This window comes from Pseudopodoces humilis, chromosome 2 (genome assembly GCF_049639895.1).
Source record: "Pseudopodoces humilis isolate 2021_Gansu_Grassland_sample_001 chromosome 2, ASM4963989v1, whole genome shotgun sequence".
Lineage (NCBI taxonomy): Eukaryota > Metazoa > Chordata > Aves > Passeriformes > Paridae > Pseudopodoces > Pseudopodoces humilis.
In genome coordinates, this window is record NC_142201.1 from 101,775,619 (window position 1) to 101,800,441 (window position 24,823).

The 24,823-nt window shown below is 42.2% G+C and overlaps 1 protein-coding gene across 2 annotated transcripts in view; it reads right to left on the reverse strand.

The window, feature by feature from the left end:
- APP (amyloid beta precursor protein) overlaps positions 1 to 24,823 on the reverse strand; it is a 241,395-nt gene that overhangs the window by 167,548 nt on the left and 49,024 nt on the right. For both annotated transcript variants that reach the window (XM_088068704.1, XM_005524152.2), the window contains exon 2: positions 18,926 to 19,093. In XM_088068704.1, coding sequence (XP_087924830.1) covers positions 18,926 to 19,093 — 168 coding nt within the window. The remainder of the gene's footprint in view (positions 1 to 18,925; positions 19,094 to 24,823) is intronic.

Genomic DNA, 24,823 nt, shown 5'->3' on the forward strand with positions numbered 1-24,823 from the left:
GCATTCCAGGGTCGCAGGATCATGTCCAGAGAAGCTACGGTGGCCAGGAACTGGCATGGGACACCAACAAGATGGGCTTTTGCTCAGGAAACCATTTATTCAGCACAGGAACAAACTCAGCTTAGATCCAGAGACAGAGGGCCCTGAACAGAGGCAGGGTGATAGGTTTTGAAGGACTGAACCAGGGTGGAATTCAAGATCAGGGACCACTCGGAACACAGCAAAGGAGAAACCCCAGGGGCTCAAACCCAATCAGAACTCCCTGGGCTGACACCTCATGAGGGGTCCAGGGTGGGCCAACTCTTCTCAGGCTCACAGGGAGGCAGAGAATGGAATTCCCTCTTGCTGGGCTTAAAGCCATGCCTCTCACTTTAACAATGCTTATCTGAAACTAAATCTTTGCCTCCCTGGGTGGGGGCACCTCACAGGGCAATGCTACATCCACACTGTAGGCTAACAGCACAGAGATAGTGATTAGGGGAAGGCAACAGTACATTACGATTTTTATATTGCTACAGCTGCCTGTTCTTCTAGTAACCAGTTGGGTACCCAGCTGTGCTAGGCTGTCCAGCTCTTGGGATCATGGAATGGACAGTTCTCCCAGAGAAAAGGGACAAAGGAACTGGCCATGCCTAGGATACCTCCTTTTTAGGGTGGGCAGCCTCTCCCTGCTTCAACAGCAACAAAGGGCAGATTCCCTCTTCTGTGAAAACAGAGTGCACACAGAGAGCCAGGGGCTATTCTAGCTAGCAGAGCCCAGCAGTGACAGACACACACATCTGCCCTTCCCAAGTGGGACACACAGGCTGTGCATTCAGAGCTGTGCACCCGGAGCGATGCCTCTGCGTGTGCCCAGCTTGCATGTGTACCTAGGTACACATGGAGAGCCAGTGCACACACACAGGCACTTGCTCACTTGCACAGATCCCCTGGTGTACATCAGTACTTGTCAGCAGCACACACTTGCACATACACATGGATTTGTGCACACCAATACGTGTAGTGTTATATACATCAACAAACATATCTTAAGGGCTATGCTTATACATGCAGAGGCTGTGCACACCCACAAGCACAGAGCTGTGCACAAACTTACACCTGAGAGGGTGTCATTTAACTCAAGTACACACATCAGTGTATACAACCTGTGCTCACATTATAAGAGGAATCCCACAGAAGATCTGCAGCTAGTCCTAGAAAGAAGCAGCTCCTCTTTGTCAGGAGCTGAACTTCAGCGTTCAGTGGTTTATCAGAGGAAGGGAAGGGGAAGTGCAGGTGACAGTAGTTAAACTGTTGTGTTTCATTAAGGAGCTCTTCTTATCCTTTAATTGAAGGGGGGGTACTTGTGGTCCTTACTACCATGTAGGGCAGCTCACACTCTCTTGGGGATCAGGCACATAGTAAAGAAAGCTCCAGGCCTCTCCATGGGGGTGACACTGACTTTGAAAAAGAGTTTAAGATTTAACACCTAAGCTCTTTTCTTAACCTGAAAGAAACCAGTTAATTTATCTGAGAGAGAATGTTACTGGTAGTGTTTATTGAGAAAAGACAAAAAAAGGCAGAAGGTAGCAAAAGGGGGAAGGAAAACAAAGCACACTTTAAAGCAGTAGGATTTTCCTGAATTCAAACTTCCTGCCTGGACAGATTGGGGTGCCAAGCAGCCCCCTTTTGAGGTTTAGGGCTGAAAGGCCAAAGCTAGAAGGGTTGTTCAGTGAGAAATCTCTTGTCTCTAATAATAAAAGCTTTCCCCTTAAGAACTAACTACAGGTCTCTGCAAGAAAAAGCCTGCTTTCTTACAGCCATGAGAAGGAAAGAAAAAGCAAGGAAAGAAAAAAATAAACAGAAAACTAGCAAGAGTCTAAGTGGCTTATTGCCTGCACTATAATGGGCCGATGCTACTTCTGCTTTGGCCCCACTGCACACTGCTGACACCAGCCCCCCTTCCTCTCAGCTATGAGAAAAAAAAGGAAAAGAAAAAGAGAAAAAAGAAGAAAGTCCCTGCTTTCCTTTAAGAAAGCAAAAGTGAACAGAAACTAGTGAGAAACCACATGACTTACTGGTCTTGCTCCAATGAGCTGATGTTATTTCTGCCCCAGCTTCACTGCCGGTGTCATCTCCTCCCCTTTCCCAGCTCACCTACTGGAAGCTGCTGCCACCGCTCGGTGTTTGGGACTGTGGCAGGCTACGAGTCCCAGCCCCCTCCTTTTTGGCCCATAGTGAGGTCCCCAATGCCATCTCCCACTCTCCCTGGCTGTTGCTACTACACTGCTGCTACTCACACTGCCACGCAGCCCTGGCAGGGACGAGCTCCACCCCAGCAGCTCATTCTGGAAGACAGCAGCCCACACGAGGGCAACCACTTTGTGCCTGGGCCACCCGGCCCCAGCTGGGCTGGCAGGGCCGGGCACCGCCACGCTCAGTGCCCTTGGCCCAATGCCACTCACAGAGGCCTGCGGTGGCCGTGTGCCCTGGAGTCTTCCGGTCCTACATGAGCAGGGGCAGCCACCGAACACAGCTGCTGCCGTCAGCCCCGCACAGGCAGGCCCACGGCTCTGGGCTCCAGTGCCTCTGATCGCCACCACCTACACAGAGCCCCCGTGGCCCCAGCCCAGGAACCCTGCGTAACTGGACCAGTGCCGAGCGCCACTGCGCTTGGTGAAAGCTGTCCCAGTTGCCACTGGCAGCCCCCTTGCCAACCACAGTCCTCCACCACTTCCGGGCACCGCCGCCCCCAGGCAAGGCGCCACTGTCCCCGGTCTGGAAACCCCATGTACCGGGCCTGCCCTGCCAGGTGCTGCTGCGCTCAGCGAAAGCCGCCCCAGTCACTGCCAGGAGGGGCAGCCCCATGATGGTCTTACGGCTTTATGCCAGCAGGTTTTGCAGGGGAGCCACCATGGTAGCACACCCCAGTCTGCAGACACTCATACCACTTGGCCGGTCCCCAACCGCCTGCAGCACTGTGTGCTTCACACACCAGGTCACTGCCGCCCCCCTCTCATCGGGTTGGTGTGCACTGGAACCTTACTGCGTTGAGTGTGCACCAGAAGCCCATCACCATGCACACCGCCACTCCATGTGGACTTGCGTCTTGGTTTCCTTTGTGCCAGCAGATTGGAGAAGCTGCCGCAGCTCTGCGCCCTGGTATGAGTGCAGTCCTCACCGATCAGAGATTATTCCCACTAACCCAACATCCCCTAAATCCGGTAACTTTCAACCTGATGTTCACAGGTGCTCTTGAGTTACCTACCGCTCACAGTTCTCTCTGCTCACAGGTTTTTCTACTTTTCTTTCAAATGGGTCCCCACCACCCATGGGTCCCTGCTTTCCTCTACTATGCATCCCGCCCTATACCTGCCTAACCATCCAGTCCTTAAGCTTCAACGGAGGCCAGTATGGATCTTATGCACTACTGCCTGAAGCTGGATTAATGTACTCCATTCATGGGAGTACATTACAGATTATGGGCCATCAATCTGGCCAAATCAACTATGAGGATTTTTCTTTCAAGTCTCACATACTAAATACCTCACTCACACGTCAAGCATACTCCTGGTTCCCACACACACAAATACTCTCAATACTCCAGATCTGAAGTTGGTTTTTTTTATTCAGTGGTCTTTCTCCCTTCTTTCCCCTCTTCTTTTTCATTATTCATTCCTTTGCTGTCCTCAGGGTGTTGACCTGCAATAACCGATGGTCCCAGGAGAAGTCGACTGAGCTGCCGAACTTGCAGAGGGGTGCACTACTCTTTCAAAATCTCCTCGGGCCATGGAGTTGAGGTTTTTATCCCGGCAAGTCCCCTTTTCTGAGAAATAACGCTCACTTTAAAATTTCAAAGGTTTATTAAACCTTAACAAAAATACAACAAAAAAATTAAACAAGGAAAAAGGTATGCTGGGAGTTGGCAACACAGCAGCCATGAGTTCGTTTATAAAATGGCTGTGCCACCTTTTTTACTCCTGGGGTTGCATCAGGCAACTCTGGCCCCTCACAAAGGTTGTCAGTCAATTCTTCGCTGTTCATTGGTGCAGGCTTTTTTCTTGACACTTGACTGGAGGTTAGGTGTTGTCATGCCATGCCTCCAAGCAACAAGCCTTCCCTCTTCCCAAAATGCCCTATGCAAGGGCACAGGTACATTCCCTCCCTCCACATGTCCCAACTACCAAGGCTGTCCCTTGGCAACCATGGGGGTGTGGGGGGGAAGAAAACTATGGGGAGAACACAGGACATCTAAACAACAAATCACAATAACATAACTATACATCAATAAAACTTTCCTTAACACACACATAGTATCCATTCCTTAATTGTGAGAGGCAACCACTGCATTACCTATCTATAACAACCATGAAAGTTTATCAACAAAAACTGTCACTAAGCATTTTCTGAAGCCCTATCTGCTTAAGTGAACTGCTATTTGGAGCCACTACCAAGACAGAAGTTCAGTAGTCTTTCATGTTTCATGTGTCAGTGTTTCAAACTACAAAGTAACAGTGCTCCAAAACAAAGGCAATAAATTCCAGTCCAAAAGCTCAATAAGCTTTAAAAATCTGTTTTTTTCAGATCAGACCCACATGAACTTACTCAGGATTTCATTTTAAACTTGCAAGCCTGAAGTAACTTTCAAATGAAAAAAAACCCTTATGATACAAATGTGTTTGAAGATATGCCCCCTTCCACTCTTAAAAGTATTCCCTGAAAAAAATATTGGAAACATTTGAGAAGTTTTGATACTACACTTCAGGAGAAAAAAAAAACTTCTACACTTTAATTTGCTTTACATTTTCAACTTCAAAGTAGGAATATTTTCAAAGAACTGTCGCCCTGAGAATCAAGCCTTTTGATATTGTTTTCATAATTCCTAGCCACTTTCCCAGGAAAGTAACTATAAACATAGGTATTTATACATTCCATGAAAGATATGCCTTTTGATGGACGTCTCTCACAGCCAGTGTGGTTGGGAAGGTGGTAACCTGACTATCCAATCCCTGGTCGTTGTTGAAAACCTATAAATACTGAAAGAACAAATAAACCTTCTTCTTCTTTCATCTCGCTTTGAGCTGCATCTGTGCAAATCATTTTGTGTCCAACAGTGACAAAGAACCATTGTTTTTCAGGTTTGTTTTTTTTTTTCTTTGAGTTTTCACAATTCTTCTCCAAAGAAACTGGGAACTTCATAAAAGAATAATAATACGATGAATCATAAGCATTGCTGAGACTTTATTGGGGATTAAGTTTTCTCCTTAGAGAATTTTCCTCCCATTTGCTGTCATAGAGATGGTGAATGGATCTTGATTTAAAAGACAAAAGATGTAGCCAGGGCCTTGGCATATCACTGGAGTGGTTCTGGGGGAGGGGAAAAAGTGGTGTGGTGGTTGGCAGTTTCTTAGCTGGGGGTGGGTCAGTCTCTGCCTGGCTTGGAGGGCCGAGGATGGTGGGTTTTGGTGCTGGACTTCTCTTGCCCAGGGGGACTTGCTGCTACAGCTGAGCCCTCCTTGCCATTTCTCCTTGCCTTTGGTGGGCCACTGCTCACAGGAGTGACCATTGGACTGGGACTTTTCAGTACCCACCGTTGCTGGGAGAAAGCTCCTCACCATCTGCCTGGGTGCCTCAGGGGAAAACTGAGCCCCCACCTCCTCTGTCTCCAGAGGGAGCACCTCCCGGCTGCTTACTAGGGCCTCAGTGGCTGCTGCTGCTGCCATTGCCAGGACACCCTCGAGACACATGAAACATGGAAGAAAACAGAAACACCCTCCACCCTCCACCTTCTCTCTCCTCCTAGGGCCACCATTACCGCCCGGGTAATGCTTGATTTGGCTGCCCTGTGCCTCACACTGAGCCATCAGCATTCCCTGCAGCTGTGGAGGAGTCACTGCAGCCTCTCTGCCTCAACAGGAGCCATCAGCACCTCTGTTGGTTGAAGTTGTAAGTACACAAAGAGGAAATTGCTTGATGGGTGGGAAAAAGGCTGTTATTGCGTTTTTCCTTTTCTTGTGTGTTCTTGCTGTTGTCTGTCTTCTTATATATAGATATATCCTAGTAAAGAACTGTTATTCCTTTTCCTATATCTTTCCCTGAAAGCCCCATAATTTCAAAGTTATAATAATTTGGAGGGAGTGTGGTCATCTTTTCCATTCCAGGAAGGTTCCCAGATTCCCTGGCAGACCTCTTTCTTTTAAACCAGAACAGACTTCCACAGCAATTTGTTTCACATTTCTACACTGTGGGGAAAAAAAGGGGGAGAACTCAGCATCAAGGCAATGGAGGCCTCAGTAAGTCACACAAAGAAGAAAATCTGCCAGCGAGGAGTTTGCACATATGTGGTGCAAATTCTGCTTTACAGGGAGCAATATTTATTGCTTATATCTTTGATAACACTCACAAGCATTACTGAAAGATAATGCTCCAACAGGATATAAGAAATCCTCATTAACCTATAAAAGCATCAAAGCCCTGCAGATCACTTATCATTCAGTTCTACTCATAAATCGCATTTACTGTTTCTCCAACTTTGTTTCATGATAGAAGAAGAGAAGGAAGATAAGGAGATCATCAAGATTGCCACCTACAAAGATCTTTGCAACAAAGTTTGGAAATTTGTCCAAGAAAGATATAAAACTTCTGATTTACTTTAGTAAACTGTTTGGTGTCTTCATTTCTAGTTAGTTAATTGGACTGAAAACTCAAGTAATCCAAATTTTCTGCTAAACACTGTGGCTAAAGAAGTAGGCTGTCATCCTGAATCCCTCAATGATGTCCATGTGGGTATTTATCAGCAGGACCTCCTAGTCATTCCTCACTTCTGAAAACAAGGGCACCTGGCTATGATCCTTCCAGTGAAGCTGTACCCTGGAGTCCACCAGCAAATGCCAGTTTGAAAGCAAAGCAAGGAATGAAGTGGACATCATCAAATGTGCATTACACAGCAAAGTCCTAACAACCTTTTTCTCCACCAGATTTCCATGACTTACGGACTCCACACACAAGCACAAGGTCTGTAATGGCAGATTGAGTCAGCCCTAGGTCTGAAACAGAAGTACACATGAAGCATCTCCCAGGGCAATTCAGCTGTTTAACACACCCTATGCACTCTTTTTTTGTAAAATACACATTTTTTTTCAGAAGGAAAAACATGCAGCAAAAAGTTCCTCTCTGTTGCTGCATGACTGCATCAGACCCTCCTACCTGGGTTTATTTTCCAGTGAGAACAGGCCCATGGTTCACCCTTATATTTCCTCAGCAATCCACACTACTCACAGGCTCCAAGCTGTGCACATAGCACAGAAGAAATTAGGGTCCAAAGTTTCTGGGTAATTTTTTCCACTTACAGGTAAGGAACGTTACTGTAGAGCTGGCTACTGAACTTTGTTCTGACAGAAGCTCTCAACAACAAACTCACATAAGCACCAAGTCTCCATGTGCATGAAGTTGCCAGTCACCAGGCTGCCCATAGCCATCTTTACACTTACCAGAAGCAGCCCAGAAGTCTGCAAACCAAAGAACATACTGTCTTAGTGCTCCATTCCCCACCAAAAAAGAAGCTGAACATTTTGTTGCCAGCTTTCTTCCTCCAGCAGTATGTTCCCACACAGATGGCAAAACATTTTTTGAGGCTTGGTATGCATGCTCCACTGAAGTCAGTAGGAACCCTGTGATGCCTTAGGATTTAGCTTTTATATTTTTCAGATCCTGTACTGCTTTAGTGTATAACTCTAAGACTCCATAAACTGCCAGATACTGTTCTCCCATTTTATTCAGACAAAACAATTTCTCTTTAGACCTGAAACTCAAGGACACCTTACTGTCTCACACGCTGAAAAAATGTAAACAACAGTGTACTGTGAGGGGGGAACTGGGAATAAATTATTTCATTACCTGAAGCTGTAATTGGAGGATTAACCCTTGATATGTAAATGGACCAAACTTTTATCTGTATGAAAAACTCGTGACCATCGTCCATCTTGGGTGTAGCCTCTTGGAGACTTCTGACTGCCCAAGGTGTACCTACTGAAGGCCTTTAATAAATACCTGCTTTTATTCTCTTTATGTTGTCTAGCCTCTGTTCTAGGTAGCCACTCTTAAGGCATCACCTGACACCAGTTTCTCTAACAGAAAGATTCAATCCAAGAAAACCTGAAATATGAAAAATTTAATTCGTTTCCTCCTTCTACAAAAGACCAATTGCAAAAGGGTTAGGATGGCTGCCAAATAGAGAAACCCCTTCAAATTGTTCCTGATGACTCGACTAACCACAGTGATGTCAATCCCTAGAGAACAACACTGTTGGGGTGCAATAAAGTCCAATCATATCCCCAAAAACTTCAATACCAATATATTTAAGACCTTATTCTCAGAAATGGGATACTCATTTCCAGCTGCCTAAAGGCACACTGAGCTAAAGGAACATCAGAATAAACTGAAATCCAAGTAAATTATGAATCTGCTGAGATGTGTTGATCCTGAATTTCAAAGGACAGAGTAAAGACTGTAACCCTGCATCTGCTTTCCAATATAAACCACTCCAAAGCTGGAACATGCCCATGTACATGTCCCTCTGCACCCTGCATCTTGCCAGCAGATATCCCAGACTACTCACAGAATCATCAAGGTTGCCAGTTCCTCAAAATCCAGAGAGAACTTTAATATTAAAAGTTACTATGATAATTTATTGTATGGGTCTTTTTTTACTTTTGTTTCACAGTAAGGCTGGCAAACAATACATCTAAATTAAAATTATCCTTTCTTCAACAAAAATTAAGTTCACTGAATTGGACTGAAGTAAACATAAATAAATCAAATGTACCCATTCTAATTAAGGACTTCTGTACTGAAAGGATTTTCAATTTGCTGAAAGAAACAAACAAGAAATCATCAACATTCTGTACTGCTTTGGCTCATCCTTCTTGCCTCTCAGAACTACACCTACACTTCTCTTGAAACTTTGAGAAACAAACAGAAAAGAAAAGCAGATCAAAGTTTTAAATGCTGCTTTTAAATGTTTTAATGCAGTCTATTACCGTGCTCTGTGGCTTAGCAGTTCCTGTTGTTTAGTGGGGTAACTGAGATAAGCTTTACTTCAGCACTCATGAAAATTAAACATTAAACTAGAATGAAGTTTCTTCTCCAAAGATTAGTCTAAGAAGCAAAGTCAATGTAAGGATTTGCACAGATTTCTGTATTTCATTTCCAGCACAGCGCAAGCACTTTGGCACCACTCTGTTGCTGAAGCCTAGTAAAAAACACCAGGCTGACCCTCTGTGGTGGTTTCACATTGATTGACATTTGGGAAAGAAGAAAATACCCACTGAAGTGATTTCTTTAAGAGAAGCTGTTCAGAGCTTCCTCTGTGCCTAGGACAGGCCAATAGCTGTCTAGTTCTGAGAACTGACAACATTTTGCACCATTGAGAAATCAGATCTGCCTCTGTGAAATCCACATTTTAAAAACCACAAGCCAAGGAAAACTCTTTCTTCTTTGCTTCTGACTTTGAAAAGTATTGGAGCTGAGGTGAGGCTGGCCCTGCTCCCTCACAGCCTGTGCAGCCTGGGGGAGGCCGGGCTGGGCCCCAGCAGCATCCAGGTGAGGGATGGAGGCTGCAGGAACCGGCCCCAGGCTGGGCTGGGACACGGCTGCTGACATCTTGCTGACACTAAACCTCCCCGGCCTGCACTGAAGGCTCCAGCCTGTCCACTCCCCCTCAGTTCCCCCCAGCGGCTGCCAGGCAGAGGGAGGCAGCCTGAGAAATCATAAGGAGGAATCCAAACAGTCCTTAGAGAAGGAAAACAAGCTTTGTAGGTGTTGTTTGTCTCCTTGTTGTTTACTTGCAAGAAACGGTCAAGGGCTGTTGTTCCTAACTGTCCAGTGATGGTGATGTGTTGGTTTGATGGCCAATGAAAGTTACCTTTTGGGACCTTCTCAGAACTGTCTATAAAAGAAGATCTGGAAGAATAGAAAGCACTCTCTTTTGCAGCTAAAGCTAGAGAGCCTGTGTCGTCACTACCACAATTCCTGACACAGTGTGACAGATAACAAGGTAAGATTAAGAAAATAACAAGCTATAGCAGAGGAAAGCTGTGAAGCCATCCGAAAGGGATGGGGACAATCAAAAAAGTATGAGACATGACACAAAACTTCCTACCTATTCATATACATACAACCATGCACAGAGACTTGAGGAAGACCAGAAGAAGATGAAGTCCCTAAACACTCAAAACTACTCAATCACCCAAATCCTACAGGCAGCCTTCAGATCTCAGGAGTACCATTCCCAGGAGGCATCACTCATTCATCTGCAGAGGTACACTCTTGCAAATGCTGGAGCTGTGGTTTCAGTGCCTTGAATTGGACACAAGTCTGACATCGCCAGGGCACAATTCCTACATTATTCCGTTTCTTGTCCATTTACTGCTAAAATCTCTCTAAGAGCCTCTGCTAGCACAGAAACTGGATCAAGGAACTGACTTATCTCTGAAAACATTCCCCTAAGAATAAAAACTGCATCACAGTGGAAAGTGTCAGGAGTTCAAGAGGACCCAGACTGATCTTGAACAAAAGTGGGATAAATCTGTGCCAGACTGAAGTATCCATGTAATCATGGTCTCAAAAGGCGGATGAAAAAAATCATAGAATTGCCTGGGTTTGAAGGGACCTTAAAAATCATCTTGTTCCAACCTCATTGGCCTTGGACACATCCAGGGATGGGACAGCCACAGCTTCTCAGGGCACTGTGTCAGTGCCTCACCACCCTCACAGGCAAGAATTTCTTCCTAATGTCTAATATAAACTTACTCTGTCAGTTTGGAGACACTCCCTCTTATCTTGTTACTAAATGCTCTGGCAAATAGCTTCTCTCTATCCTCCTTAAAATGGTTGAAACAGATTAGCTGTATATTTATAATAGATTTTACTTACTTAACGTATTAGCTGTATATTTATAATAGATTTTACTTACTTAAAGTAACCATCACCCTTTATGCCTATTACATCTCAGGCTTATTATTTATTAAAGGAACAGCTGCTACCAGTCCTTCTCAGAGTTACACAGTGAAAGACAAGGAGATGTGTCCATAAAGAAAATTGCAGACCACATATGATGAGAACTCTGTATGTAAGACAGAAAAGAGAATGTGAAATGCAGCAATAAATGTTGGCTGTGTTGTCCCCATTAGGATACCAGCAATGTGGGAAATTCAACGTCTCTACAGACCACATCCAACACTACACAGCCCTCTCAGAAGTATCTTGGGCCATACTAGAGTTGGGTCAGCTGAGCTTCGCTCCCTTGGCTGGGCATGCTGAGCATCTAGTCCAAGTGTGGCTGGTCTTTTTGTAACCCAAAGGAGCAAACCACAAGCACAGAACACAGACTGCTGGTGATAATGAAGAGCTTTTTCTCAGTCATGTGCTAAATGGCTGTCTGCTAGCTCAGCTATGAGCCAAACAAGGCAGGAGGGCTGCTGCCCTGCATATAGCCATTGCATTAGTGTCTTTTAGAAGACAGAATAAACTATTGGACTTTGGCACAAACACTATGCTGACTGAACCCACTGATTAAGCACAGAATCACTAGGTTGGAAGAGATCTCCAAAATCATCGAGTCGAACCCAGCCCTAATACCTCAACTGAACCATGGCACCAAGTGCCACATCCAATCTTTTTTTAAACACATCCAGGGATGGTGACTCCACCACCTCCCCGGGAAGACCATTCCAATACTTTATCACCCTTTCTGTAAAAAACTTTTTCCTAATATCCAACCTATATTTCCCTTGGCAACGCTTAAGACTGTGTCCTCTCATTCTGTCAGTTGCTGCCTGAAGGAGACCAACCCCACCTGACTACAACCATGTTTCAGGAAGTTGTAGAGAGTGATAACGTCACCTCTGAGTCTCCTTTTCTCCAGGCTGAACAACCACAGCTCCCTCAATCGTTCCTCACAGGGCTTGTGTTCCAAGCCCCTTGCCAGTCTTGTTGTCTCTGGAGGTGCTCAAGCATCTCAACATCCTTCCTTGTCCATCATGTCTGTGAAATTCAAAATTAACCTACAGGAAAAAGCAGCATTGCAGTTTCATTAAATGCTGCAATACATGTTTACCTAAATATTTATTTATGCAGACAATCCTCATCCCTTTTCATCCTTTTTCCTCCCTCAGCCTCAAAACAGAAGCACTCTTTGAAAAAGTCATCATTTTTTCATTTCATTTCTTTTTAAAACATGCAAAAAAAAATTAGTATGGGAAAAAAAAGAGGAGCAATTTTTTCTAATCAACAGAAAGACAGTAATCATCTTGCAACATTTGCTCCAAGTTTTGTTAGTCACTTGATTTGAAATGTATTTCAATGGTAGACTACAGTCTGGGCTAAAAATCCCAGCCTTCTTTCTCAAGAAGGTGAGAATACTGAGGTTTAACTGCAGGATTAAGATACCATCAGTAGTCATCCTCTATGTCCAAGCAAATTAAATTTAAGCACTGGCAGAAAGTAAACTAGTTCAACATTTGCTGTTGACCAATAGCTAAATAAAACCTAACACCTCAGTAATCAATGCAAGGAGTGCTAAGATACCATTCAGTCAAACTTTTAAGCATGACTGCATACATCTCAGAATATACCAACACTCATTTCTGTTGAAAATGTCATTTGTTTTTAAGGTCATTTTGTGCTGCCAAAAATCTGTATGTTTCCCTTTTTGTTAAAGGGATCATTTTCCTCAGAGCAAAATTTATGGCTTTTTAGACTGCTGAATTTCAAGTAGTGCAGGTTTAAAGTTCATTTTCACCTTCAATACTATGGCTATTTGCTTTGAGAAACTAGAAAGGGCACATAATGCAACCTAGATAAAAACAATTTCTATTGCAATGAAAATGACAAGGTGGAAAGAAACCATTATCAAAGCAGTAAGACCATTGTCATTTCATCTCAAATTCTCAGAAAAAACAGGCCAAACAATTTTTCTCTTTTTAAAAACTTTGTCATCCCTGTCAGTTTAACAAACTCTTTAGCAGGAAGACAAAAGACTAGAGGGAAGGAACTGCTGCCATGAGTGCTGCCTGAAGTAGGCTCCAGGACAAACAAGCACAGTAGGATTATCAGACATAGCAACAAGAGAAAGCCAAGCAAGTGAATAAAAAGAGATGGTCCGGTCATTTAGTGACCCTTTTGGCCAATATACAAAAAAGGGGGCATCTGGGGATTGTGGGGTGAATTAATGTCAAAGTTTTAGTATGGTCATACTCCAGCTTGTACTGGGCCTGGCTAAAAGTGGCTTTTGGGTTCCACAAGCAACATACCTAAATACACAGCACTAAACCAGGGGATTTGAGAAAGTGACAAGATAATAATTTCTTGAAGCATTATGGTTAGAGATCAGAAATTTCAACAGTGTTCTGTCAACAGTTATAATTAATTACCTATTACAGGAATTTACCCTTCTATTTTCTGCTCCATGTAACACAGAGATAACAGTTAAGAATGTAGTAACATGCATTTATAATTTTGTTATTTCTGGGGAGGATTTTTTAAGAAATACACACTGACCACAAGATGGTCATTCCTCCCAAGTGATGTTTAAAAAAAAAGGGACGCATGTAATGACTTTACAAAAGAAACCAAGCAGACGTGAGAAGCCAAGTGTAACACCTTCCAAAGCAAATACTCACGACTGAAAGCTACTCTAGGCATCTAGCTAAAGACTGCAAAGCAAGCCACTTGCTGATTGCAAAGTGCACTAGATCTCCAAACTCCCAGGTTTAATTCATCCTCACAATACCCAGACCCAACCTTATTTTATTGTAGCTGTGGTTTGTTCCTGGGGGAAAAGAAAAAAGCCAACAGTTACATACTTAAAATGGAAATAGAGATCTCCAAACAAAACTAAGTGGGGGAAAAAACATGCATTGAGACAAAATAATTTTTTGCCAGCTGTGACTGTTTCACAATTCATTTCGGAAGTTAGTTCAACACAGACGGCAAAATAATTTCAGTCCTTCAAGGAACTCGTAAAATGTATCCTAATTACTAGACATAAAATTCTGCACATAGTAGCTGCTCAAAATTGCTAATATAATAAACATACACCAGTATCTTCCAGCTGATCAGTCTTTCCCTTTTTACAGGGAATGAAGCACACCTAAATTAACTTCATACTCTGCATATTCATGTAACTTTGAAATCACACTTAGACAAAGGGGAAGCTTTGGTTTTTATGAACACTGTTAGGAAGACAGGAGCTGACTGACCTCCAAAAGCATCTTCTTACGACAATAATGTATAGGTGGGAGCAACCCAACTCCCCCCATAAAACAACAAAAGGCAAATCCAGGAGCAGCTGTACCCACCTGCTCTGGGACACCAGCTAACCACTCACAAGGGACTGTTAAGGAAGAAACTTTCCTCAGGGTAGTAATGGAGTAATTGTGTAGCATGGCAGGGCTTTCCTAAAATTCCTCTGAAACAGCTGGTGCTGCAGTGTCAGCAGTAGGACTCCGTGACCAGCGGCTTGATCTGATGCATCATCAAGATCACTCAACATCTTAAGAGTTTACGGAGTTGTAAACCATCCAAATTTACATCAATGCCACATTGTTCCAGCATCTGCAGTACTTGCACTTGACAGCTGTTTGCAGATGAGGCCCACGCAGTTTTACTTCTCAGTAACACGTACAATCCATACTGCAGCATGCTAGCTAGTTTGACATTAAAAGAAACCACTAATAAGTTGTACTTCTCTAAACAGCATTTCATTCCACCTGAGAAAGTTTCATCTTGTGGTATTAAAAAAAAAAATCCCAAAAAACCCCAAACAAACAAACAAACAAAAAGCCACCAGCTTACACTGAACACAAGAAAATGTTCAGATATGCTTCCAGGACCACTTCCTAGGAGTTCAGTGTTAGACTTTAACTGAAATCAAGGAAGCTGGAAGGCAGCATTCAAGTATCTTCCATTTCCTTTCAAAAAGCAATCTACTGTCTGAGCTGTGCCCTATTTAAACTGTTTGATGTGCTGTCCAAATACAAACTCTGATCATTCCTGTGCTGCACTGATCTCCCACTCAAAAGAAGTAAAGCAAAAGCAAGCAACATTAATCTTTAAAACATGTAGGTGGTTCTGCTTATTCACTGTTCCTCCCTTTCTGCTTTGCAATGCTCCTCTACTGCTACTTCCTGCATCAAGACTTCAAAATCCACTAAGCTGAGGTGGACTGCAAGAGGAAACAATGAGAATCTCAAGGTTCACAGTACATGTCTGCAGGAGAAATAAAAGTCCTTCTGTTTACGCACTTCCTAGCTCTGCCCACCACTTGGGCATCTAGACTTGCACTGTCAAGAGAAGCTCTTTTAAAAGAAGACCTAACAAGGAGGCAGAGGAACACATATAGTTGTAAGTTCTGATGAAAGGAGAGATGTTATTTTTTGGTTTTTAAAAAATATCTTCAAAGAAGAAACCAGAGACAGAGAAAACGTGAAGTATTATTTTTTAATTAGCAGTGAGTGAAGTTTCCCAATATATTAATTTTGTATTATTTTAGAGCCAAGGAGCTGCAGAGCAAGATCACTGCACTTGTGTGTTGGGTTTCCACCCAAAAGGCTCCTTCTGGTGTGTCCCTTCTGGTCTTTCCCAAGCTGGAGGAAGAACTGGGTGCACGGGCTAACTCTACAGGTTTTACCACAGGAGTGCATCTCCCCTTGCAATACAGTCATTATCACAATTCCTTCAACAGTGCGCACAAGTGATCTGCAACAAAAAACAGATGGACAGATTTCTCAATAGAAGTACAGGGTGGAAAAGCCAAACCTTTCCTTGCTTGCTGTCACATTAAGGTTCTGTTTGGAGCTGGGTAACAAAACTCAATTCCTCAGCAAATGGTACAAAGAGCTACTGCTACAGCAAGAGTGAAGAAGCAAGAAAGCTGCCACAGTGCCAGGGAACAAGAAGGCAGATGGAGGAAGAGTACCTGTCCACTGGATTAGCAGAACATTTATACTCAGTCTCTACCTAGAGCAAGAAATAAAGCACACAGGAAGAAGCAATCCTTTTGCGGGATAAAAGCGGCATTAAAGGAGAGAAAATAAAGGAAGGAAAATACCATATTTGGCAAAAGCAATCAAAAAGGAGAGTTTTACCTGCGTACTATTCCAACACAAGAGATTCCACATCTCAGCCTTGCTGCTTATTGCTTCCTGCTAATGGGAAATGCAAATTTGTCCCATTCCCTGATAGAAGTACTGTCTTGCAGCCAAGGTAAATAGCAGAAAGCAAGACAAATACTAGGCATATTTAGAATACCAACCACAATAACAAGGAGTTCCCCAAAGCTAAGAAGCCAGTTTAGTTGCATTTACTAGCAATCCTCTACAAATTTATTTCTTCAGTAGAAGTCGGTGCTGTTATTCAACTCTAATTTCTCTTGTGGGGTCATAGGCAAGTTCAAAAATAGCAAAGCTTCAGTGCCACTCCCTGGCCAAAGCCAAAGCCCAGCATGCCACAGACCTGGTTAAAGAGGTGTGGGGAAGGAGGGAGGATCATGGGCAAGAGTGGTACAGAACAGGGAGCTTCTTTCCACGCTGCTGGGTTGGATCAACTTCCATGTGGCTTTTTGTTTTAAACCGCTGTCAGCAGATCTGAACTTCCTCATATTTGCTATCCATTTCTAAACTTTATAACAGCATTGAAAAGCCTGGGGCTCACATGATTCCACCCCATCCCAAAACACCAGGTGGCACATGCTCTTACACCCCAGACGACCTTGTCTCTTCTCCATCAGCAGCCTACAGCAGCTGCACTGCGCATCTCAAGGGAGTGTGTGGGAAGGACATGGCAGGGCAGCAGGACATCAGCAGCTTCCAGCAAACAATCCAAAACTGCATCAAGAAAAGATGGGTGGGGTTTTGCCAGATTCCCGTGCTTCAACACACCATAGCAGAATTGTTCACTTCAAGCTGGTAAAAGCATACTGCTCCACACAATTAACAGAGACAAACTAAAATCTGCAAAATTCTTGCCCCATTTTTAGGGAGTAGACCTGCCCACACTTTGCCCATGACAGGGCATAACCCTGTAAGCCATACTTTTACCTGGAACTGGAGACACTCTAAAATCATGACAATCATCTAACACTATGCTACTAAGCAGTCATGCACACAAAATAGGGCTTAACACACTGGAAATTAAATATTTACCTTTAAAAACAAGTAACACAAGGTCTCTCCTCTGTTTCAGTTATGAGAAAATTTCAGATTTGCAAAAAAATTCAGGTTAAAAGAGACCTATTATGGTTATTCACCTATCATTAGACCTTCCTCAGCTCCAGCCAGGACTCACATCTATGCCAGACCAAGCTTTTGCTCTCCAGTTAAACTCTCCAGTCTCCATGCATGGCAAACAAATTTTTTTCTTAGGGAGCCAAAATTTTTCTTATTAGTCTCTTTGTCATTTAACATTCTATGTCTATTACCTTCTGACTGCTTTTGCTTACCTCTTCCCTTTACTTTTGAGAGAGCTTTTTTTTAAAATGCCACCCCAAATTTCAAAATCACCCAACAGTCAGTTGACAGTTACACTCAGACTTTGTTCCAGAATCCTTCCCTGCCTGCAGCATTTGTGGTTGAACCTCCAACCTACTGACATATTCATGCCTTAAACACTCTCAAACTTTCTAATCTTACTTCTATAAGTCACATATTTATTTCTGTAACTTTAGATAGACTTACTACCTTTAGTCACTGATGCATTTTTAGTTACTGATGCTCTTCTTTTATTATTCCTTTCCTCACCCACAATAATTTCATTATGCATTAATCAACTTTATTTAGATAAATCAAAGAAGACAACAGAAAACCAGAAAAAAATCTTTGAAACTGCACTAGTAGGATAGGTTAGATATTTTTGTTGGTGATAAACAAAATTATGAGTTTCACAGAGCAATTTTCTTAGTAAAGAGTCAAAGCTACTGATGAAGAATAAATCTCAATTGCCATTACAATATCAGCCTTAATGAAATCACCAAATGCAGTAAAAACAGAATAAAACACTACAAAACCTAGAAAGAGCAATCAGTGGGTGAAAGGACAGGAATGAATATGCTAAGAGAGCAAAGATCTGAAAAACAAATTCTCTTGCTTTCTAAAGAAATAGTTTCACAGGAACTGGTTTGACATTTAGGAAACAAAGCAGCTACTGCTATGGCAATACGCCACAGCCCTCACCCCCCCCCCCAAAAAAAAAAAAAAAAAGCATAGTAAATGTAAGGACAGGCAATTCAAACCATGCCCTTTTGTTCCACTGCATGAAATAACACATTTTCTTTTCAAATTGTCACACACTGGTACAAGGTTATTGTACTATCACATCACAGAGACAAAACAAAATTAGATACACATGTTTTTAAGGACATAAGCAAGTGGGAAAGAAGTTTCTGCTCCCAAATATGAAATCTGTCATTGTGACTTCATCTGTAGGGGACGGTTTTCTATTAAGAAACTCTGAATGGTTCTGTGTGCAGCAGAGACAAATAACTATGGACTGCACAAATGCATTTCAGTGTCATGGTAGAACAGAAGCTGATCTTTTCAAAGCAGCCCAAAAAGACCTACGACATTTTAAATAATAAATTGCCACCTCAGCTTTCTTCAAAACACTTTGTAAGAAAGAAGTCCACTGCAGACATACTATACAAAAATTATCCCCCAAGGATAGAAGACAGACAAAATTTTCCAACAGCCCCAGTGACTCCCTCAGCAACCAATTCCTGAAGCTGTTGTAACAGGCACTGGAGAGAACCTCTTCAGAAGGGACAAGAAGGCAATGGAGGAAAAGGGTCAAAAAAGAAAGAGAAGATTCCCTACAGACTGAGCTCTCCAACACATGCCTGCACTTAGGCTTTTGAAAGATCAACCATTGCAGTTATTCCTGAGACAGCACTTACTTCCTGGCAGTACTGAAGAATCCCTTCTTTCGTCCCAATACAGGTCTTGGTGCCAGAGGGGTCTGATTCCCACTTTCCGTTCTGCACGTTCATATGCATGTTGAGTTTTCCACAGAACATGGCGATCTGAGGCTCTGCCAGCAGCCCTGCATTTCCATCAGCAGGCACCTGGAAGGAGAAGAAAGGTTTTAATCCTCACATCTGACATTCCAGTCCAGCCAAAGCAGCAACAGGTCAAGCAGGTCTGCGACAAACTCGAGACTCATCCACCCATCACAGCAAAGACCAAAATTTTTGTTTCAGGGATATCTGAGAAATGTAAATGTGATTTTCATAGAAATCCAGATTACAACAGTATAATTTTAAAGCTGTAACCAAACTGTTTTGTGGCCCCAAACTGTCTTCTTACCAACATAGGCTAAACATAGAACAACGAGCACGGTTGGAGCATAGTTAAAGAAGTTTAATTTTCCAGATACAGCTGTTATACTGTGGGGGAGGAATTTACTAAAAAGTAATTGAAACAGTAACAAGTTTTTAGCAAGAGTTTCCTAATAAACCTCACAATTTATTCTTCAAGCCCCTCAGTAGTTCATCTCCTTGTTGAGCACACAAGCCCCATTTTATCATGTCTTATGAAGATGGCGGGTTAAAAGCAGCTTCCACCTAAGCTTTTCTTGGATTGACCTTTAAAATGCAGAGGAGCTGAGGAGGTACCAAAATGGCTCTGCTGAATGTTTAGATCACAACCAAGAATTACAGAATACCACCTCCCCAACAAGCATTAAAATACTACACTCAAGACAGGTGCTCCTCCTCTTGAAACACAGACACTGCCCATGAAACCCAAACTAAGCACTGCTGGGACACAGAGCCAGACATCAGAGGCACCCTCAGCACAGGTTTAAACCTCTCCCACAGGACCACAGCACTGAAGACAAACCAGGAGTCAACCCTGATGGTATAAGCTGAAAAGACTTGCTTCTGTTTTACATCTGAGGAACATGACACAAAGGGAAACCTCCTCTCTGGGCTAGGTACCTCAAGAGACAAGTCTAAAGCTCTGCACTGCCCCTCATGCTCCAAAGGCCAGTTAGTCACATTCAAGGTGCAGCAGAGTATTCATTTTGGTTTAAATATCTATTTTTAACTTTTACTCTCTTAGCGAGAAGGATTCTCAAGAGAAAAATTAAAAACATTTTTAAAAATCACAAAAAACTGAAGAAAAAGAATTATGGTATCATACAAGGTATGCAAACCCAGGATATTAGTTTCACTCTTTGTTTAAACAAACACAAAAAAAAATTAGTGAATTTTATCTGCCTGCAATACAAAAAAATCCCCAAACTCCCCACTAAGAGACATTGCAGGAATGAAAATCTAAGTATCTATTGTATTAGCACTGAAAGTGAAAATGCCAAAATTACCCCAAAGTTTTCTTTGGGTTTCTTTTTAAGAGAAAAGAGAGAACATTTCTTTTCCTGTTTTCATAAGATGTTAACTTGTTACTGCAATTCAGCTCAAAAAATAGAAAAATAAAAAAATTTAAAAAGACAGGAACACCTCAATTGGCTGAGAATTCTCTTTACTATCTCAATTTCTCTCCTCCTGTGCAACAAGTACATTCTGTACAAATTAACAATCAAGTATCATTGTTGTTCCACTGAGTAATTAGAGAATTTTCCAATAACTGGGATGACACCTTGTCTTGGCTTGCCTTGATCAAGAAAACAATCACATGCTTACTCCTTCAGAAACTTCAGAGAGCAACTCAAATGTACCACATCTATAACAATCTGAAAAACATCCTCCAGGTTAAGTTTTTTTTTATACATACAACATAACCTTATCAAAATTTCAGTAAAAATAGAAGTGAGTCATTCCACAGGTGATGTATGGATGAGAACTCTACATTCCCAGTCTGCTCCTCCAACTGAGATCTTTAGTAAATTAATAAAGCACACTGTAGCCACACTGAGGCAGATTTTAGATTTCTTTTCACTCAAAATCATAAATCAAAATCAAAGTATTTAGATCATAGAATCAAAGATTCATTTAGGTTAAATGAGACTTTAAAATTGAGTCAAACTGTAAACCTAACACTGCCAAGTTAAACCAAAATAAAAGCCAAAAATAAAAACTAAAATTTAGCTGAGATAAGTAACTTCAAGGAATCTCTATATGGTGCAAGCTCCTGATAATGTAAAATCTCATTAAATACCACTCATTTTAAGAAACATTGAACTGCTGTTTGATCACAAAGGGGACTGAACAGCAGTATTTTTGGGGAAAGGTGGGGAATCACTTTCTGTAAAATATGTACACTTACAAAGATTAAAAGATTAAAAACTCAAAAAAAAAGCAGGGGACTAAAACATTAGTAAAACTTACACAGTGATAAGTGATTTGTACCACATATACTATCATAACATTTTAAAGAGGTGGATGAGTTAATTGCTGGTCACATCAAGGCGATATCCAGCCAAAATATGTGAGCTGGTAATGAGTTTTGTGTATCACTCAGGTTTTCTTCATAACCAATGGTTTCATTCATTTACATTCATACCCTCACAAGAAAAAAATACCAGCATTACAATGCAATTAAACAATCTAGAGCACCGATCTACACTGATCAGCATCCAGGGAAAGAAGAAGATCTCTGTTCCCAGAGATAAAGATGATCACAGAGACAGATGAAGAGAACCTTTGTTTTTGAAAAGCTCATCCTGAAAATAGTACCCTGTAAGTTGACGTGGCCCATTAACTCAGCTGTGAAAATGGGAGGAGCTTCACAATTGCAGATCTTTTCCCAGGCAGCTGCTATTCATGGAAATTAAAAGCCACAAGAGAACTGTTTCTTGTGGAGAAGTGTCCATGGCATGGGGAGAGAAAACTCTTCTCCCTACGAGAACTGATGAAATATTATTGCAGAGGTAGTAACTGATTGAAAAATCCCATGTTTTGTCTCTACGTTGTCAGCTGGGGAAGAAAAGAAGTCGGGCAGGAGGAGGAAAAATGTTCTGAAGGATTTATTCTGATTCTTCTTATTCTTTTAGTTCTGTTAATAAAGTTTTCTTCATACCTTTTAAGTTTGGAGCCTGCTTTGCCCTCCTAATTCATATCTCACAGCAAGAAATGAGTAAAGAATTCAAGTAGGTGCACTGGTGATTTTACCCAGCGCTAAACCCATTACATTATTAGGTCCATTGGCCAGAAAACTCAAACTAGCAAACCTAAACAACTACAACTAAATTGGTGTTTCCATCCAGTTTCAAACAAAAAACCACCACAATCTTAGTTTTAATGCTTCCCTCAGGTCATGTTCCAAGTACTTGTAGAACAACACCCCAACCCAGCCCCAAGCATTTGTTTACCCTGAAACCAGGTATCAAAACCAAACCAAAAAATATGCCAGGACTGAGTTCACATCTTTTGGAGCCAGAGGGAAATGCGTGCTCCTCTCCTCAAAGACCTGAGTGAAGCAACAACCAAATGCATAAGAGATATTCACAAGACTTGAGCAGAACTGTCTGTATAAACAGCTGACCTGCATGTGCATGTGTGAATACACACAAAAGCAAACCCTCCCTGCGGTCCCTGGAATCACTAGGAAGCAATGAGATGAACCACAAGAGCAGCAGAAGCCTAGCTCCTGTGCTGAACCTGTCTAGCACCATCCCTGCACACATGTCCCTGTGAGAGTGACTAAAAATTAAAATTTAACTACAAAAATCAACATCTCTGAATGTAGTCATAAATGTGAGGAACTATCACAGGGGAATACCCATCAAGTCAGAGAAGGCAGATCTTTGCATCAGCTACATGAATATAACAAAAACACATTCTTCTGTAAGTGCAGTTTCAAGAGTTTCTTACCTACCACCAACACTACCAGCAACATGTCTGCTTCCAAAAAAACCTCTTAAAAGCCACACTCTCACAATCTCCAATTTGAGTGTCTTAATTGAAGAAGATGTGAAGGTGCTTGAATGCATCCAGAGCAGAGCAATAAACCTGATGAAAGGGCTTTAAAAAAATGACATCCTGCAAAGAAAACCTGAGGACTCTGGGCTTATCTAGCTGGATGGAAGGAGGCTGAGGGGTAACCTCCTTGCTCCCTACAGCTTGCTGAGGAGGGAAGTGGAGAGGGAAGTGATGAGCTCTTCTCTGTGGGATCCAATGATGGGATGCTTGGGAATGGTTCAACCCTGTGCCAGGCTCAGACTGGACATTAGGAAGCATTTTTTTACAAGGAGGATAGTCCAACAGTGGAACAGGCTTCCTGGAGGGGTTCGCAATACCCCAAGACTGTCAACAGCAACTGGGCAATGCCCTTGGCAACAGGCTGTAACTTGGTCAGGCAGCTGGACTAGACAACCACTGTGGCTCCCTTCCAGCTGAAATACTGCACTGCATTCTAGCCTCTATGTCACCAAGGTCACAACCAGACCAGGAGCACCAGCAATTTGCTATGGGTGATGATGTGCACCACCGAGGGCAGGAGGATAATGGGAGGAGCAGGGACAACCTTCAACCAACCAGGTCTTCTCTGGAGTTAACTTCAGAGTCCATACTGAAATTTACATACCTTGAAGTTAACTATCAATATAACTGAAAACCCTCACAGCTAACAGGTAACCCCAGCCTGCAGGTGCCTCCACAAAGTTTAGTCACATTTTTTAATAAAAACTGCCGTTTTGGCAGGAAGAAAAATTGCAACAAGCAGATTGACCAAAATTACCCAAGACTGGAATGATTTTCAGGAAGCATTAAATCTAGTGAAGCACCAATTAAACTTTAATATAGGGGATGGGAAGGTAGAGGGAGTGGAATAACATCAAGATTTTACAAGCTGAATAAAAAGTGCATTAAGAAGATAAAAGTAAAAAACAAAACAAAACAAAACAAAACAAAACAAAAAACCACTAATCTTGCTCCCAAGCTATTAATTTAGATTTTGAAACAGTCTTTGATCATTTACCTGGCTATATATGTTGACTAATAGCAGTAAGGTAAAAAAGAAAAAGACAAATCCTGTCAGAACTAATTATCTTTTATTCATTTGGAAAAATAGGACAGAAAAAAAGATTGAATTCAGCAAGTGTGCAAGTTTGACAAAATAAGTATTTAATGATACCAATAAATATGACAAGGGTTATGGTTTCTTTTGGTATGTCTACATGTACAGAAATTATAATAATACTGCATTTAAATTTCATCACCTGCAGGGCTGTCACAACCCTAAAACAAACATAAGACTGATTTCAGGACAAATCAAGGTTTTGCACTGAAATAAATCACTGTAAACCATCTAATTCCAGCACTGTATTTTCTATTCCAACACTCGAAGCCACTATCACTTACTTTAAATAAATGCATTAAGTAGAAGAAAATAAGAGCGCAATTCACAGCAATGCAGCAGACCACAGAACTACTCCAATCTCGGTAATAACTTCTGGGGTCCTATCAAACCCATGAAACTCACTGCTGCAAAACTAAAACTACAAGGTGAGAGCAAACATTAGAAAAGGCCCTAACTTCTAGTTTGTGTTTTTGTTAAAGCCCTTTTTTTTGGTGCTGTAGATTATATTTTAAACCTATTCCATTGCATGTATACCTCGGAAGGGTATGAAAAGGAAAATTACTATATGAAGTGTAGCAATGAGGAATAAAGACACACTGATTCCCTTTTAGCAGTCATAAAGAGAAATTGTTTATTGCCAAAAAACAGGCCTTTTTATGCTCTAAGCTGAAGCAAAACAAGCATGCATTGGCTGCCTGCCATTGCAGGTGTCACTGTTCACTGGGTTCTTTTACCCAACCACCTTTTTGGTCACCCAGTGTCCATGTGTCTCCCCAACCAATCAGTGCCCCATGCACAAGGTGACCACATGCTAG